We start from the raw sequence: 19227 nt of genomic DNA on the forward strand, positions 1-19227 counted from the left end.
AATTTACAGCGTTGCCTTTATCTCATAGTTTGAGCAAATATCCTTATGACTCCGCTAATTTTGTCTTGTCCTTCTTTTTCACAGTGCCTCCAACAATTAAATTGCGCCTGTCTGTTCGAGGAGACACTATCAAGGTTATGGCAGGAGAGCCTGTTAACATTCCTGCAGATGTGACAGGCCTTCCAATGCCTAAGATTGAGTGGTCCAAGAATGAAACTGTGATTGAAAAACCCACTGATGCACTGAAGATAACCAAGGAAGAAGTATCCCGAAGTGAAGCAAAGACTGAGGTTATCATTCCCAAAGCAGTCCGGCAGGACAAAGGCACTTACACAATTACAGCTTCCAATCGCCTCGGCTCAGTCTTCCGAAATGTCCATGTTGAAGTATATGGTAAGCAACATGCTTTCTTATGTCAAAACGAAATCCAGTGTCTGTTTAAGAAGTGCCTTCTCAGTCTCCTCTTTTGGTTCCTTTCCAGATCGTCCATCTCCACCAAGAAACCTTGCTGTTACAGACATTAAAGCCGAATCTTGCTATTTGACATGGGATGCCCCTCTAGACAATGGTGGCAGTGAAATCACCCATTATATCATTGACAAACGTGATGCAAGTAGGAAGAAATCTGAATGGGAGGAAGTCACCAACACTGCCGTAGAGAAGAGATATGGGGTAAACTCTTTTAAATATTTTCTTATACACATGAAAAGGGCAAGACCTTGATTAAACACCAGTCTGGCATAACCTTGGAACTTAATGATTAAACTCAAAACCAAAAAAAATCTCATTGTAGTTTGTAGCACCATGCACATAAGGCCACTTGATAAATACAATTATTTGATATACAAATTCTCTTTTACTTGAGAGATCCACTATTAGGTATGGGAAGTGATCAACCAAAGAACTTGTATGCATATATGCATAACCCATGGACGTAGACAATAAGGTGGTGGAGGCCTGGGGTGGGGGCTGGGGCAGGCTATAAGAGGTTAATGGTAGAAAAAAGCAGACATGTAATACTTTCACTAATAATTTTTTTAATAAAATAAAAAATAAATTTAGATATTTTCATTTTAAAAGCTTTCTCCATGTTAGAGTCTCCATATTTTAAACTATATATATATATATTAGAGTTTATAGATTTATTTTTTATAGTCTTCTCTACCAAAATAACTTTTAAAATAAGTGAAAATCAACATAAGTATATTCTTTTTTAAAAAATTACTATTCATCTGATTTCCAGCTCTGGAAACTTATCCCCAATGGCCAGTATGAGTTCCGAGTTAGAGCAGTGAATAAATACGGAATCAGTGATGAGTGCAAATCGGATAAAGTGACCATTCAAGATCCTTATCGCCTTCCTGGAGCTCCAGGAAAACCAAAAGTTTTAGAGCGCACCAAAGGGTCGATGCTAGTGAGCTGGACTCCTCCTTTGGACAATGGCGGCTCTCCAATTACTGGCTACTGGCTGGAGAAGAGAGAAGAGGGAAGTGCCTACTGGTCACGTGTTAGCCGAGCACCAATAACCAAAGTGGGATCAAAAGGCGTGGAATTTAATGTTCCTCGTTTGATTGAAGGTGTTAAATACCAGTTCAGAGCAATGGCAATAAACGCTGCAGGAATTGGCCCTCCAAGTGAACCATCAGATCCAGAGGTTGCAGGAGATCCCATATGTAAGTATGCTTCCATTTCTGGAATTTACAAAGGGCAAAGCCACTAACTGGATAATTTTGCTTTTAAATTTATTCTATTTTTCTATGCCAAATTATTTTATTTTTTTAAAGTTAGAAATTTCATACTTATATAGACTATCAAAAGTAGGTATGTATATGTGTATATATATTTATTTATATACATACACACACACTATGCACAACTATCTCTATATATGTACATATACATACAAACACAAACATAAACCATATAATTTTTAAACTCTTGGATTAAACCTAGTACTTTTATGAGAAATCACATAACAATGACCCTTGACATAAGCTCCTCTCTGCTCCCATACTTTAATAAATCCCAATCTCATTAGATACTATGGAAAGTTATCTCCCTCACTAAATAGTCAGAACCTCCAGTAGGAATTTAACAAAAATCAAAATGTTGTTAAATATTCAGTAATATTTATTTAAAAAACATATAAGATTCTCAAGCACAGTCTGTGGGGTCAACTAAAAGGAAAAATAGTTCTAAAATATCTATGAGCAGATCAGTTCAAAAATTAAAATTCCATGGACTTCATGATTAATTGCATTTATTGTAAAATATATCTGATTAGATTCTCTAGAAAAACTTTTTGCTATTTGTGAAAAAGTTCTATATGGATCATAATGTATAAAATGAAGTAGTAGCCACTCATTCACTCAGTAAGGTAGTACTGAACATGTTGCTATGTGCAAGGAACTATGCTAGGTACTGAAGAGGGAAGAGCTGTGGTTAAAAAGATCAATAGAGTAAAAGAATTTCTGTAATTATAAATCACTGTCAAGAATGTAAAGGATTGTTATGTGATTATTGTAGACAGTGACTGTGTAGGGTCTTAAGATTAGTTTGTGTTCAAAAATTTACCAGCTAATGATAAAATCATTTTTAATTTTATGGTGAATTAATTAAAATGTTTCTAATAGAAAATATTGCAGTATCTCTTCAAAGGGATCTCAAAAATAAAATAGCTTTTCATTAATCATGTATAAATAGAATACAGATCTATCTAGAGATCAAAGTAGTCTTCCTAATCCCAATTAGTTGTTTGCTTTCTTTGTTTTTGCACTAATGCTAACTGAAAATAGACTATTTTCTATATTTCTCTATTCTAGAAAGTAATTTATTCTTTTGGCATTCCTATTTTACTATTCTAATCGAGTAAAAATAAAAAATTATCATGTCCAGTACAACATCTCTGTGGTATATAAATCTAGCATTCCATCAGCTTCAAAACTTTATATGTTTGGGGTTTTTCTCTTCCTAGATCCACCTGGGCCACCTTCTTGCCCAGAGGTAAAAGATAAAACAAAGTCCAGCATCTCGCTAGCATGGAAACCTCCAGCCAAAGATGGTGGCAGTCCCATCAAAGGATACATCGTAGAAATGCAAGAAGAAGGAACCACTGACTGGAAAAGAGTAAATGAGCCAGATAAACTTCTAACTGCCTGTGAATGTGTGGTGCCGAATTTGAAAGAACTCAGAAAGTACAGGTTCAGAGTGAAAGCTGTCAATGAAGCTGGCGAATCCGAACCAAGTGATACAACTGGAGAGATCCCTGCAACTGATATTCAAGGTACTGGTCCTTATTCCACCTATACACTCACCTTTGGATATTATTATTATTAAATGGGTTAGTTTACTAAAGATATGTCAGTTACTTTATTGAATAAGGTGAGCTAAATCCTGTTCTATTATTCGTGGTGTTACAGAGGCACCAGAAGTTTACATTGACATTGGAGCACAGGACAGTCTGACTTGTCAAGCTGGCACACAGATTAGGATTCCTGCTGTCATCAAGGGGCGCCCAACACCAAAATCCTCTTGGGAATTTGATGGAAAGGCAAAGAAGGCAATGAAGGTGAGAAAATTGTAATTCTTTGTGTCTCCCATTGAATCACTCTAAGGAATATTTATACAACAACTGACCATCTTCTTTTCTAATAGGATGGAGTTCATGATATACCCGAAGATGCACAGGTAAGATAAAATGGAAAGATTCAGAATCTAGTTGACTTCAATACTTCTATTATTTCATTCAAGGTATAACTACTGTTTGTTTGGGGGGTCTTGTACAGGTGGAGACTGCTGAAAACTCATCAGTCATTATTATTCCGGAGTGTAAACGATCTCATTCAGGCAAATACAGCATCACAGCCAAGAATAAAGCAGGACAAAAGACTGCAAGTTGCAGAGTTAAAGTCATGGGTAAGGAAGACTTTAAAAGTTACCATGGAATAAGAACAAATTATTTGTTTTAAGAAGCAACGTTGCTTATATTGTGATGTGCATTCAACAGATGTACCAGGGCCACCCAAAGATCTGAAAGTCAGTGACATCACAAGGGGTAGTTGCCGACTTACATGGAAGATGCCAGATGATGATGGAGGAGACAGGATCAAAGGCTATGTCATCGAGAAGAAGACTATTGATGGAAAAGCATGGACTAAAGTCAATCCAAACTGTGGAAGCACCACATTTTTAGTTCCTGATCTCATCTCTGAACAGCAATATTTCTTCCGCGTACGTGCAGAAAACCGTTTTGGCATTGGCCCACCTGTGGAAACCATTCAGAGGACCACTGCCAGGGACCCAATATGTAAGTTTTAAAATCTATGATTAAAATACCTTCTCCAAATTGAAAAATACATAGCTATAAACAATGCTTAATACTTTCTTTAACTATTTTTAAAGATCCTCCTGATCCTCCTATTAAACTCAAGATTGGCCTCATAACAAAGAACACGGTACACCTGTCGTGGAAACCCCCAAAGAATGATGGAGGCTCCCCTGTCACCCACTATATTGTTGAGTGCCTTGCGTGGGACCCTACTGGGAAAAAGAAAGAAGCATGGAAACAGTGCAATCGGCGTGATGTGGAAGAACTGGAATTTACCGTGGAAGACCTCGTAGAGGGTGGGGAATATGAATTCAGAGTCAAAGCTGTCAATGAGGCAGGAGTCAGCAAACCTTCAGCCACTGTGGGTCCTGTGATTATCAAAGACCAGACATGTAAGCACCAACGTAGTAATAGAGAACATCCTTTCGTGAATGTCTTTCTAGACATTTAATAATAGTCCAAAATAAAAAGAGATATGTCTATACATCGGGAAGCCACCATGGGTTGAGTGTGGACATGGGCACATTACTCAATCACTCATTCCCTCAACTGCTACAGAATTATCATATTCCCTTAGATATTAACTTTTCCTTCATTAAACAAGATGATGCTTGGAACTTCCTTAAGATAATTTTTCTCCATGCATGCTATTTTACTTATCAGAAGTCAAAGCAATTTTTCCACATGCTCCTCAAAAGGGGCAAAAAATAGCCATTTATTTGCTCAGCAACTGCCAAGCCCACTTATTTTTTCATCTGTTTGAGAAAAAGTCATATCCATTTTAATAGATAAAATATATACACAAATATGGTAAGAATTCTTCCTCTAATTATTGTTACTATCACTACTGCTGTGTATTTGTTCAATTCTTCTAAATTTAGGAGGGCCATAGTCACAACAGTCTTTGCACATTCTTATACTAAATTTATGGAAAATAGACATTTGCTTTGCCTCTACTATCAGTTATATTTCTTCAAAGGAGAATTCATCCCAGAATTAACACAATAGGTCCCTCATAACTACATAAATACTAAGGGGAATATCATGTAAGAACTCCCATGCCTATGCAACTACAATTTTCACTTCTCTCTGCCCCTCCTCAATATCTACATGCATAATGATGCCAGGTAAGTGATAGTCATTAGTTGTATAGAGCCACATGTAGATAAAGGATGATGACCACATGTACCTGTTCCCCAAGTTGGTATAAAGTAATTGAAGAGAGATCTCTTCTTTATATTGGGCTGGGCTACAAAGTCTGTCTATAAATAGCTTTATGGTCACTGTGAATTCTATTTTCTATCCTTTAGTGCTTTTTGTTCCTAATGACAATATTTGTTTTTAACAATCTAGGCCCACCATCAATTGATCTAAAAGAATTCATGGAGGTTGAAGAAGGAACTGATGTTAGCATCGTGGCCAAAATTAAAGGTGTACCATTCCCAACACTAACCTGGTTTAAAGCTCCTCCAAAGAAGCCTGATAATAAAGAGCCTGTGATCTATGACACCCATATCAATAAACTCGTGGTGGATGATACTTGCACCTTAGTTATTCCACAGTCTCGCAGGAGTGACACTGCCTTATATACCATTACAGCTGTGAATAACCTGGGAACAGCATCCAAGGAGATGAGGTTGAATGTCCTTGGTAAGGATTGCATGGTTTTATGAGAACTGTGTGTTTTTTCTGTTCATAAATGTAATGTTTGGCTTCAAAATTATTCTACTAATAAAGTTTTTCTTTTTAAACCATTTTAGGTCGCCCTGGCCCTCCAGTGGGACCAATAAAGTTTGAATCTATTTCAGCAGACCAAATGACTTTGTCGTGGCTCCCACCTAAAGATGACGGTGGGTCTAAGATCACAAACTATGTCATTGAGAAAAGAGAACCTAATAGGAAGACATGGGTGCGTGTCTCCAGTGAACCCAAAGAGTGCATGTTCACAGTTCCCAAATTACTAGAAGGCCATGATTATGTATTCCGGATCATGGCCCAGAATAAGTATGGCATTGGGGAGCCTCTTGACAGTGAACCTGAAACAGCAAGAAACCTCTTCTGTAAGTAGCACAGGTTTCACATACAAAGTCATTCTTATGTGTGTTTTTCATAAGTTCTTATAAATCAATGTGATTATTCTTTTCACAGCTGTCCCTGGAGCACCAGATAAGCCAACAGTTAGCAGTGTGACTCGTAACTCCATGACTGTCAACTGGGAGGAGCCAGAATATGATGGAGGCTCCCCTGTGACCGGATATTGGCTAGAAATGAAAGACACCACTTCAAAGAGATGGAAGAGAGTGAACCGAGATCCTATCAAAGCCATGACTTTGGGTGTTTCTTATAAAGTGACTGGCCTCATTGAAGGTTCTGATTATCAATTCCGGGTGTATGCGATCAATGCTGCTGGTGTGGGTCCAGCAAGTCCACCGTCAGACCCAGTGACTGCTAGAGATCCAATTGGTAAGCCTTGACACCATTTGTTTTCTTTTTTTCCCAAAGTGCCATGGTATAGTCACGAATACTAATGTATACTGGTTCTTTCCAGCCCCTCCTGGTCCTCCATTTCCCCAAGTCACAGACTGGACTAAATCATCTGCAGATTTGGAGTGGTCTCCCCCACTAAAAGATGGTGGATCCAAAGTAACTGGATACATCGTTGAATTTAAGGAAGAAGGAAAAGAAGAATGGGAAAAGGTAACTAAAGCTTGGTATTACGGAGATGTACTATGAATAAACTAAAAATGTAGTGGTTATTCTGAATCGCATTAACTTCCATCTGTATCTTTTGAATTAAGAAATCATATTATAATCCAAATATCTATTATATCAAAAATCTAATGAAAGTTAAGTCATGTTATTGTTAACGTATCTTTTGGTTATAAACCCTGAGAAAGTGAAATAAATGCATAGTACAGGTTTTTTTTTCAATCATTTGACAATAATTTTAAAACATGATTTCTGATAAGATATTCCATTCAGTGCTTACCTGTAATATCTGATCCCTAAAACCTAAACTGGGAACAGTTTTTCCAAAGGCAGTTAAATATGTCCTTGGGTATGCTTTAGAAAGCAATTAAAACAAGTAGCTACCAAAAACTATTGTAATTATAAAATGTTTGTGATTTTTCCCTAGGCTAAAGATAAAGAAGTGAGAGGAACAAAACTTGTTGTGACAGGATTAAAAGAAGGAGCGTTCTACAGGTTTAGAGTTAGAGCAGTCAACATTGCAGGCATTGGAGAGCCTGGAGAAGTCACAGATGCCGTTGAAATGAAGGACCGAATTGGTAATTAATACTTCTATTATTTTTATATGTATTTCTGTTTTGGATTGAGAATGAACATCACATTTGTAAAATCACATTTGTTTTTCCAGTCTCACCTGATCTTCAGCTAGATGCCAGCGTCAAAGACAGAATTGTGGTCCATGCTGGAGGGGTGATCCGGATCATCGCCTATGTGTCTGGAAAACCTCCTCCAACCATCACATGGAGCATGAATGAAAGAGCATTACCTCAAGAAGCCACCATTGAGAGCACAGCCATTAGCTCATCCATGGTCATTAAGAATTGCCAGAGGAGCCACCAAGGTGTCTATTCTCTTCTTGCCAAAAACGCAGGGGGAGAAAGGAAGAAGACAATTATCGTCGATGTATTAGGTAAATACTTTCAATCTGTCCATGCAACTTAAAGATCACATTTATTTTATCAACAACAAAGTTATGTTGCCCTAGCCAATTTTGCTCAGTGGATAGAGCGTTGTCCTGCAGACTTAAGGGTCCCAGGTTTGATTCTGGTCAAGGGCACAAGCCCAGGTTGCAGGCTTGATCCCCAGTAGGGGGCATGCAGGAGTCAGCCAATCAATGATCCTATCTCATCATTGATGTTTCTCTCTCCCTCTTCCTTACTCTCTGAAATAAATAAAAATATAATTTTTTTTAAAAGGCTATGTTAAAATAAAATTATGTTACAAATATTTTGGAAAATAAGAAAAATCATCCAGCATCTCATTGACCACTACAGTATTAGCATTTTTTTTAATTCCTCCTTGTTTCTTTATCCTATACATATTTTATATGGTTGTACTCCTACTGTAAAGTTTTATGTGTTGACTTTTTATATAACGTGCTACCATAAGCATTTACTATGTTATTATATAGTTTTCATAAAAGCAACTTTCCTGCAAATGTACATGAATGTTTCACAGTTTGCAAAAGTTGACCATTTTCACATTATGGGACTGTTTCTTTATTTTCTAATTATCATAATACTGCAAAATCCCTTTGAAGGGTTTCTGTATTCTAATTGAAGAGAAGCATCATATTTAATTATCAATATTGAATTTCTAGACATTGAATATAGAGTTGAACTCCCCAATGCTTTGTCATGCCTCTTGCTGGCTGCTTCATTCCAGTGATTTGTGCAGAAAATAAAGCCCTCCCACTCAGATCTCTCTCTCAGCATGTCTCCAGGAACAATCACACTCCAAACAGTTATTTTCACTTTTTGTGTGAAAATAACTAGTTCTCTATTGAACATAATTAATGTTATAAAAACATTATGGTTTCATTAATGAAAATGGTATAAGGAAAAATATCTTATTGGGCAATAATCCTACAAGATTTTAGATTAGTTTCAAGCTACTAAACACTCTTTTACCTAATGGCTATTATTTTACCTTGACCAACTGGTACACTCCCAGGTTAAATTTCAACCCTCTCAAAGGTCATTCTGAGATTTGGGACCTCCTGTGCTCCTCATTGATTCACTGGTGACCCAAAAAAAACCTCACTCCCCTTTGAAAATTGGACACAAAACAGTAGCTATGCTGTTACTCCTTTCTCATCCCGTCTCCCTCTGGGCGTCCTCCCAACAGCCCCTTCCTACAGTTACTGTTCCTTCAGCTTCTGCTGAAACCGGGGCAAGCCGTAACTGTTGTAAACCTACTTTGTCTAAAACTATGGTTGAAAATAGATACCAGGGGAGGAAAAACAACTCAATTAATAAACACAAAATCTTATTTTCTTCATAATAACATTTGTGTCCCCTTTTTGAAAACAGAGGGTAACAAATATTGAGCCGTATAATTCATTGAAAGCAAACAACTAGAATGCTTTTCCTCTTATTTCCAGATGTGCCAGGTCCTGTTGGAACCCCATTCCTGCCTGACAACCTGACCAATGACTCCTGCAAACTGACGTGGTTTTCTCCGGAAGACGATGGAGGCTCTCCAATCACCAATTATGTCATTCAGAAACGGGAAGCTGACCGCAGAGCATGGACCCCGGTGACATACACAGTCACCCGACAAAATGCTACTGTCCAGGGTCTCATTCAAGGAAAAGCCTACTTTTTCCGAATTGCAGCTGAAAATAGCATTGGCATAGGCCCTTTTGTTGAAACACCACATGAAATTGTCATCAGAGATCCAATAAGTACGTACAGTTTCAAACAATTTCATTCTTAATTACTTCTTCACTCAATTACTAATTTTAAAAAAAACTACAGAGACAAAATATGCGTATAAATGCCAAACATTTTATTCATGTGGCAAGCATTCATTAAGTTAATACGCAATATAAGACCCTGGTAGTATTTGAATGTGGTTGTGAAAAAGATTATGGGAATATATCTGATTCTTCAAATCCTTCCATGTTTACTACACTGGTTGTTTTTAAGTCGCCACTTAGTGGCATAAATATGAAGTGTTTTCCTAATTCTAAAACTATCAAGTCTGGGAACTTCTATTTCCTCATCTGTCAGAGGAAATTAGATTGTATTAGGTCCTTTTTAGCGCTAATGATTCTATGATGAGATCTCTTTTGTTACTTATCAAAGCAGATAGTTTAAGGTTTAAATGCAATCCTCAGAAAGTATTCTTTACTACATTCTTAACATGACAGCTTTTTCACTGTAATTCCATACTTACACTTACAGCTGTACCAGAGCGTCCTGAAGACCTGGAAGTTAAAGAAGTCACTAAAAATTCTGTTTCTTTGACTTGGAATCCTCCAAAGTATGATGGTGGATCCGAAATTATTAACTATGTCCTAGAAAGCCGTCTCATTGGAACTGATAAATTCCACAAAGTTACACAGGACAACTTGCTTAGCAGAAAATACACTGTTAAAGGCTTAAAAGAAGGTGATACGTATGAGTACCGTGTCAGTGCTGTCAATATTGTTGGACAAGGCAAGCCATCATTTTGCACCAAGCCAATCACTTGCAAGGATGAGCTGGGTATGTGTCTAATGCAGCTTATAGTTTGAAAACTTGTTCCTTTATAGATTTATCATAAAACATCAGTAATACTGACTTGATTTTGTAATTGTACATTTTAGCTCCTCCAACACTTGAACTTGACTTCAGAGATAAGATCACAGTTCGAGTTGGTGAAGCTTTTGCCCTCACTGGCCATTACTCAGGCAAGCCAAAGCCTAAGGTTACTTGGTTCAAAGATGATGCTGATGTGGTAGAAGATGATCGCACACATATAAAGACCACGCCAACAACACTTGCCCTAGAGAAGACCAAGGCCAAACGTTTAGACACTGGCAAATACTGTGTGGTTGTGGAGAATAGTACAGGCTCTAGGAAAGGTTTCTGTCAAGTTAACGTGGTTGGTAAGTATTATTTAGCAAGACGAATAGATATTCTGTTCTTTCTAAAGCAGAAGTGGAAATACTTTGTGCTGTGATTTTTTTTTTCTGCAGACCGTCCTGGACCACCAGTAGGACCGGTTATTTTTGATGAGGTGACCAAAGAGCACATGGTTATCTCTTGGAAGCCACCATTAGATGATGGAGGCAGTGAAATTACCAATTATATTATCGAGAAGAATGAGGTGGGCAAGGATATTTGGATGCCTGTGACATCTGCAAGTGCTAAACCAACATGCAAAGTTTCTAAACTGCTGGAAGGAAAAGATTATATTTTCCGGATACGCGCTGAAAATCTGTATGGAATAAGTGATCCTCTGGTGTCTGATTCAATGAAAGCGAAAGATCGTTTCAGTATGTACTACATTTCATTTTAGTGATTCAATGTTTGATATTGTTAATAGGGAAAATTAAATTTCTAACACATGTTTCTAATGTTTATGATAGGGGTTCCTTATGCACCTGACCAGCCAATTGTTACAGAAGTTACCAAAGACTCTGCATTAGTAACCTGGAACAAGCCAAATGATGGAGGAAAGCCCATAACAAACTACATCCTGGAAAAGAGGGAAACTATGTCTAAACGATGGGCTAGAGTTACCAAAGAGCCGATCCATCCATACACTAAATTCAGGGTTCCTGATCTTCTAGAAGGGTGTCAGTATGAATTCCGGGTTGCTGCAGAAAATGAAATTGGTATTGGAGACCCAAGCCCACCATCCAAACCAGTCTTTGCCAAAGATCCAATTGGTATAGTATTAAAGCATTCATTTAGTTTTCATATTATCCAACATTGTTTTCAGGTATATTATTATTCTTTTTTTTCCTTCTATTATATAGCTAAACCAAGTCCACCTGTTAATCCTGAAGCAATAGATACAACATGTAATTCAGTTGACCTAACTTGGCAGCCACCACGTCGCGATGGTGGGAGCAAGATTCTGGGTTATATCGTTGAGTACCAGAAAGTTGGAGATGAAGAGTGGAGAAGAGCCAATCACACTCCTGAGTCATGTCCTGAAACTACATATAAAGTCACTGGTCTTCGGGATGGTCAAACCTACAAGTTCAGAGTACTAGCAGTCAATGAAGCTGGTGAATCAGACCCAGCTCATGTTCCTGAGCCTGTACTAGTAAAAGATAGACTTGGTGAGTAAAATGTTCTCAGCTTTCTTTGCAAGGAAGATAGGTGTGTCAATGTATACACTTATTTGTAAAATTCATTAACAAATCAAACCTGAAAGTACTATTTTCTTTATTCAAGAACCCCCTGAGTTGATTCTTGATGCCAACATGGCGAGAGAACAGCATATAAAGGTTGGTGATACTCTAAGACTTAGTGCCATCATCAAAGGAGTGCCATTCCCAAAAGTAACTTGGAAAAAAGAAGACAGAGAGGCTCCAACTAAAGCAAGAATTGATGTTACTCCAGTTGGTAGCAAGCTTGAAATTCGTAACGCCGCCCATGAGGATGGTGGAATTTATTCCTTAACAGTGGAGAATCCAGCTGGTTCAAAAACTGTCTCCGTAAAAGTGCTTGTATTAGGTAAGAATTTTAATACTTAGGATGTTTTTTATGTAAAAACAAGTTAAAAGTAAATTGTGATATATTTTGAGCTCTTATCTGGATTAAATCACCTATAACTGCATTGCTTAACACTTTCAGATAAGCCTGGGCCACCTCGAGATCTGGAAGTCAGTGAAATTAGGAAAGATTCGTGCTACCTTACTTGGAAGGAACCACTGGATGATGGTGGCTCTGTTGTTACAAATTATGTGGTTGAGAGGAGAGACGTTGCAGGCGCCCAGTGGTCACCTCTCTCAACTACGTCAAAGAAAAAGAGTCACTGGGCTAAACATCTTAATGAAGGCAATCAGTATCTCTTCCGAGTAGCTGCTGAGAACCAGTATGGACGTGGTCCTTTTGTTGAAACACCTAAACCCATCAAGGCTGTGGATCCTCTACGTAAGTTGCTTTCTCAAAATACAAAATATTATTTGGCCGTCTTTGAGAATATTCTTTATTCATCATAACTTCTTCTTTTGAAAAGATCCCCCCGGGCCACCCAAGGACCTGCACCATGTAGATGTTGACAAGACTGAAGTCTCCCTTGTTTGGAATAAGCCAGATCGTGATGGTGGTTCTCCAATCACTGGATATTTGGTGGAATATCAAGAAGAAGGAACCAAGGACTGGATTAAGTTCAAGACCGTGCCAGATTTAGAGTGTGTTGTTACTGGACTACAACAAGGAAAGATCTACAAATTCCGTGTAAAAGCTGAAAATATCGTGGGTCTTAGTCTCCCTGACACAACTATTCCAATAGAATGTCAGGAAAAATTAGGTAATTTTTGGATTGGCATTATTATTTTGTTTCTTTTTAAAATTATGCCTATTTCTTTTAAAAAATCTAATTTCTTTGTGTTTCCTTTTTAGTGCCTCCATCTGTGGAGCTGGATGTGAAATTAATTGAAGGCCTTGTGGTAAAAGCTGGAACGACAGTCAGATTCCCAGCCATTATAAGAGGTGTACCCTTTCCTACAGCAAAGTGGACAAGTGATGGGAGTGAGATTAAAACCGATGAACATTACACAGTTGAAACTGACAATTTCTCATCTGTACTTACCATTAAGAACTGCTTAAGGAAAGACACTGGGGAATATCAAATCACAGTTTCCAATGCAGCTGGCACCAAAACGGTAGCTGTACATCTTACTGTCCTTGATGTACCTGGTCCACCAACAGGTCCTATTGATATTCTGGATATTAGCCCTGAGCATATGACTATCTCCTGGAAGCCACCCAGGGATGATGGAGGAAGCCCTGTGATAAATTATATCGTTGAGAAAAAAGATACAAGAAAAGATACATGGGGTGTTGTCTCTTCAGGAAGCAGTAAGACAAAGCTGAAAGTCCCACATCTGCAAAAGGGCTCTGAATATGTTTTCCGAGTTAGTGCAGAGAATAAGATGGGTGTTGGTCCTCCCCTTGACTCCACACCAACTGTTGCTAAACATAAGTTTAATCCTCCATCGCCTCCAGGTAAACCAGTGGTTACTGACGTTACTGAAAATTCTGCAATGTTGTCCTGGACTCTGCCAAAATCTGATGGTGGCAGCCCGATAACTGGTTACTATGTAGAACGTCGAGAAATAACTGGCAAATGGGTGAGGGTCAACAAAACACCCATAGCGGACTTGAAGTTTAGAGTGACAGGACTCTATGAGGGAAATACATATGAGTTTAGAGTTTTTGCTGAAAATCTTGCAGGACTAAGCAATCCGTCCCCAAGTTCTGACCCAATAAAAGCTTGCCGGCCCATCAAACCACCTGGACCACCTATTAATCCTAAACTGAAAGACAAGACCAAAGAAACAGCTGACTTGGTGTGGACAAAGCCTCTCAGTGATGGTGGTAGCCCCATTCTAGGCTATGTAGTGGAATGTCAGAAGGCTGGGACGACCCAGTGGAACAGGATTAATAAAGATGAACTCATTCGGCAATGTGCCTTTACAGTACCGGGACTAATTGAAGGAACTGAGTACAGATTCCGTATAAAGGCAGCTAATATTGTGGGAGAGGGCGAGCCAAGAGAACTGGCAGAATCTGTGATTGCAAAAGACATCCTTCATCCTCCAGAAGTAGAACTTGATGTTACTTGTCGTGATGTTATTACCGTTAGAGTGGGCCAAACTATCCATATTCTTGCTCGAGTCAAAGGCAGACCTGAACCAGACATAACTTGGTCCAAGGAAGGCAAAGTACTGGTCCGTGAAAAGCGGGTTGACATCATTCAAGATCTACCTCGTGTTGAATTACAAATTAAGGAAGCTGTTAGAGGTGATCACGGCAAATATATCATCTCCGCTAAGAACAGCAGCGGACATGCCCAAGGTTCCGCTATTGTTAATGTCCTTGACAGACCCGGACCTTGCCAGAATTTAAGGGTTAGCCATGTAAACAAAGAGAACTGTACAGTTTCTTGGGAAAACCCACTAGATAATGGTGGCTCAGAGATAACCAATTTCATAGTGGAATCTCGCAAACCAAACCAGAAAGGCTGGTCAATCGTTGCTTCGGATGTCACTAAGCGATTAATCAAGGCGAACCTTTTAGCCAACAATGAATACTACTTCCGAGTTTGCGCAGAGAATAAAGTAGGTGTTGGGCCAACCATTGAAACAAAAACTCCAATTCTGGCTATTAACCCTATTGATAGACCAGGTGAGCCTGAAAACCTTCACATTGCAGATAAAGGAAAGACATTTGTCTATCTAAAGTGGCGGCGGCCTGATTATGATGGTGGCAGTCCAAATCTATCATATCATGTTGAGAGGAGACTGAAGGGTTCTGCTGACTGGGAAAGAGTACATAAAGGAAGCATTAAAGAAACCCACTTCATGGTTGACAAATGTGTTGAAAACCAGATTTATGAGTTCAGAGTACAAACAAAAAACGAAGGTGGAGAAAGTGACTGGGTAAAGACAGAGGAAGTTGTTGTGAAGGAAGATTTACAGAAACCAGTACTTGATCTGAAGTTAAGTGGTGTATTAACTGTTAAAGCAGGGGATACCATTAGACTTGAGGCAGGTGTTAGAGGCAAACCATTTCCAGAAGTTTCATGGACCAAGGACAAAGATGCTACAGACTTAACAAGATCACCAAGGGTCAAGATTGATACCAGTGCTGATTCATCTAAATTTTCTCTTACTAAAGCAAAGCGAAGTGATGGTGGTAAATATGTAATTACAGCAACTAACACAGCTGGCAGTTTTGTGGCCTACGCCACTGTCAATGTTTTAGATAAGCCTGGTCCTGTAAGAAATCTGAAAATTTCTGATGTGTCCAGTGATAGGTGTACTATTCGCTGGGATCCACCAGAGGATGATGGTGGCTGTGAAATCCAAAATTATATTCTAGAAAAATGTGAGAGCAAACGCATGGTTTGGTCTACCTATTCTGCTGCTGTCTTAACACCCAGTGCTACAGTAACACGTCTCATAGAAGGAAATGAATATATTTTCAGAGTCCGTGCAGAAAATAAAATAGGCACAGGGCCTCCAACAGAAAGTAAACCAGTCATTGCAAAAACCAAATTTGATAGACCTGGTCGCCCTGATCCCCCAGATGTCACTAAAGTAAGCAAAGAAGAAATGACTGTGGTTTGGAGTCCACCTGAATATGATGGTGGAAAGTCCATCACAGGATACTTTTTGGAGAAAAAGGAAAAACATTCAATACGTTGGGTCCCTGTTAACAAGAGTGCAATCCCTGAGAGACGTTTGAAAGTACAGAATCTCTTCCCAGGACATGAATATCAGTTCCGTGTCAAGGCAGAAAATGAAATTGGAATTGGAGAACCATCTTTGCCATCAAAACCAGTGGTGGCAAAAGACCCCATAGGTATGATATTTTTTCTTTTTCTGATACTATACCAACTCTTAATCTCAAGTACAGAGTGGTTAGAAAAATAAATGAAATCTGTAACTTCAAAACTTTATTTTATCCAACATTTTTCAAAGTAGATCTTTTACCAAATCACCTGAAGTATACGAACAATGGTAGCTCCTAATTTTATGGGGGGAAAATAAGGACTCAGTACTTGAGATATTGAAAAGCCTATCTTTGAGAATAGACTATATAAAATTATGGATTAAAATATCCTAGTAGTAGTTAACCATGCATAAATTTATTCTTACATAATTCATTTTCAGAACCACCTGGTCCACCAACCAATCTCAAAGTTGTTGATACAACCAAAAATTCCATAACTCTTGGATGGGGAAAACCAGTGTATGATGGTGGTGCACCAATAATTGGCTATGTTGTGGAAATGAGACCAAAGAAAGAAGATGCATCACCCGATGAAGGATGGAAAAGGTGCAATGCTGCAGCTCAACTTATTCGCATGGAATTCACTGCTACCAGTTTAGACGAAAACCAGGAATATGAGTTCAGGGTGTGTGCCCAAAACCAGGTTGGCATTGGGCGCCCTGCAGAACTAAAGGATGCCATTAAACCTAAAGAAATCTTAGGTGAGGGCCTGTATTTTCATTTCATTCATTCATCTTCACTTCTCACACCATTTCCCCACATTCTGTGAATTTTGCTAATGGCTTTCATGTCATTTGCAGAATCTCCGGAGATTGATTTGGATGCCAGCATGAGGAAACTGGTCACAGTGAGAGCAGGATGCCCGATTCGCCTGTTTGCCATAGTGAGAGGGCGACCAGCCCCTAAAGTCACTTGGAGAAAAGTGGGTATTGATAACGTGGTCAGAAAAGGACAAGTTGATCTTGTCGATACGATGGCCTTCCTTGTCATCCCCAATTCTACTCGTGATGACTCAGGAAAATATTCCTTGACAGTTGTGAACTCAGCAGGAGAAAAGGCCGTGTTCGTGAACGTCAGAGTATTAGGTGGGTTACTAACAAGCTTCTTCCTCCTCTTCAAAAAGGCATCTGTCAGTGAAGAGGCTGGGGAGACATGTATATGTGATGTTCTGGTTCTTTACAGATACTCCCGGACCTGTGTCTGATTTGAAAGTTTCGGATGTCACCAAAACATCATGTCACATTTCCTGGGCCCCTCCTGAGAATGATGGTGGGAGCCAGGTGACACATTATATTGTGGAGAAACGCGATGCAGAGAGAAAGACGTGGTCAACAGTTACCCCTGAAGTTAAGAAACTGAGCTTCCAAGTTACCAATCTTGTCCCTGGAAATGAATATTTCTTCAGAGTAACTGCTGTCAATGAGTATGGCCCCGGCGTTCCTACAGATGTCCCCAAACCAGTGCTTGCATCAGATCCCCTAAGTAAGCAATATCCTTTCTTCCTCTTTTAACTCCAGTCCCCTACGTTAGCAAGGTCAAGATACTGAAACATTTTGATCTACTACTGAAAGAGCATTAATTTGTAGAAACCCAAACAATACAAATAAATATCCAACTCACTTCTTAACTCATCTTGTACTATTTATTTTCAACATACCCACCAGTTTCCATGTACTTTGAAGCAAGTGTCATACTAAACACTTAAGTATATAAACAAATGGATTTGATTAGGTTACCTGGACAGCTTCTAAATCACGTTTTTCTTCTAGGTGAGCCAGATCCACCAAGGAAACTGGAAGTTACTGAAATGACCAAGAACAGCGCTACGTTAGCTTGGTTACCTCCCCTGCGGGACGGAGGAGCTAAAATCGATGGCTATATCATAAGTTACAGAGAGGAAGAGCAGCCTGCAGATCGCTGGACAGAATACTCAGTGGTTAAAGATCTCAGCCTTGTCGTCACTGGCCTCAAGGAAGGAAAGAAGTACAAATTTAGAGTAGTGGCCAGAAATTCTGTTGGAGTCAGTTTGCCAAGAGAAGCAGAAGGCGTGTATGAAGCCAAAGAACAGCTGTGTAAGTAGTCATTGTCTCATCTTTATCCTGTGAGAAAATGTATTAGAATTTTCTTTTCACATGTAGACATCTTTCCCTGAGGAATATAGTTCCAGAAATACTTCACTAATAGTAGAAAACAGTGGTTTTGAAGCATTTGAGCCCATACACATTGTAAATAAACTATAACTCATGACACAGTACATATATATGTATGTATGTATGTATATAGAACATGGTATACACACACACACACACACACACACACATAAAAGAAGTTTCTTGAAGCAACACCTATCTTTCTTCTGTATGTCGGGCTCATATTTTCTATTCAATTCAATCTCATTCTTTTAAGAAAAATATTAGCTGTCATGCCAAATCTAATTGAACCCACTCATGAGTTGAAACCCACAATTTGAAACACACTAGTATAATTGCCCACCAGAGGAAACTAACCTCCCCACAAAATTAACATATTTTTATTTTCCTCTTAGTGCCACCAAAGATCCTTATGCCGGAGCAAATTACTATCAAAGCGGGGAAGAAACTTCGAATTGAAGCCCATGTGTATGGAAAGCCTCATCCAACCTGTAAATGGAAAAAAGGGGAAGATGATGTCGTCACATCCAGCCACCTGGTCGTGCATAAAACAGAGACTTCTTCTATTCTGATCATAAAAGATGTTACTAGGAAAGACAGTGGTTATTATAGCCTCACTGCAGAGAACAGCTCTGGGACAGACACTCAGAAGATCAAAGTTATCGTCATGGGTAAGTTAAGTGTTAGCCAAATGGACGTCGAAATATGAAGATCAAAAATATTTCTCCTATCAAATTCCTGTTCTTATGTTTCTTTC

General features: G+C 38.8%; 1 protein-coding gene across 1 annotated transcript in view; it reads left to right on the top strand.

The window, feature by feature from the left end:
* Positions 1-19227, top strand: part of TTN (titin) — a 280823-nt gene that overhangs the window by 201820 nt on the left and 59776 nt on the right. The window contains exons 230-259 of the mRNA XM_059703948.1: positions 85-393; positions 482-672; positions 1244-1673; positions 2975-3283; positions 3420-3568; positions 3655-3687; positions 3786-3915; positions 4007-4306; positions 4402-4719; positions 5681-5977; positions 6088-6387; positions 6476-6790; positions 6876-7024; positions 7464-7614; positions 7704-7985; positions 9459-9761; positions 10264-10566; positions 10668-10949; positions 11040-11339; positions 11433-11735; positions 11826-12134; positions 12250-12531; positions 12652-12951; positions 13037-13330; positions 13423-16389; positions 16701-17021; positions 17121-17405; positions 17503-17802; positions 18090-18392; positions 18866-19141. Coding sequence (XP_059559931.1) covers positions 85-393; positions 482-672; positions 1244-1673; positions 2975-3283; positions 3420-3568; positions 3655-3687; positions 3786-3915; positions 4007-4306; positions 4402-4719; positions 5681-5977; positions 6088-6387; positions 6476-6790; positions 6876-7024; positions 7464-7614; positions 7704-7985; positions 9459-9761; positions 10264-10566; positions 10668-10949; positions 11040-11339; positions 11433-11735; positions 11826-12134; positions 12250-12531; positions 12652-12951; positions 13037-13330; positions 13423-16389; positions 16701-17021; positions 17121-17405; positions 17503-17802; positions 18090-18392; positions 18866-19141 — 10791 coding nt within the window. The remainder of the gene's footprint in view (positions 1-84; positions 394-481; positions 673-1243; positions 1674-2974; positions 3284-3419; positions 3569-3654; positions 3688-3785; positions 3916-4006; positions 4307-4401; positions 4720-5680; positions 5978-6087; positions 6388-6475; positions 6791-6875; positions 7025-7463; positions 7615-7703; positions 7986-9458; positions 9762-10263; positions 10567-10667; positions 10950-11039; positions 11340-11432; positions 11736-11825; positions 12135-12249; positions 12532-12651; positions 12952-13036; positions 13331-13422; positions 16390-16700; positions 17022-17120; positions 17406-17502; positions 17803-18089; positions 18393-18865; positions 19142-19227) is intronic.

The sequence above is a fragment of the Myotis daubentonii genome, chromosome 7 (genome assembly GCF_963259705.1).
Source record: "Myotis daubentonii chromosome 7, mMyoDau2.1, whole genome shotgun sequence".
Classification (NCBI taxonomy): domain Eukaryota; kingdom Metazoa; phylum Chordata; class Mammalia; order Chiroptera; family Vespertilionidae; genus Myotis; species Myotis daubentonii.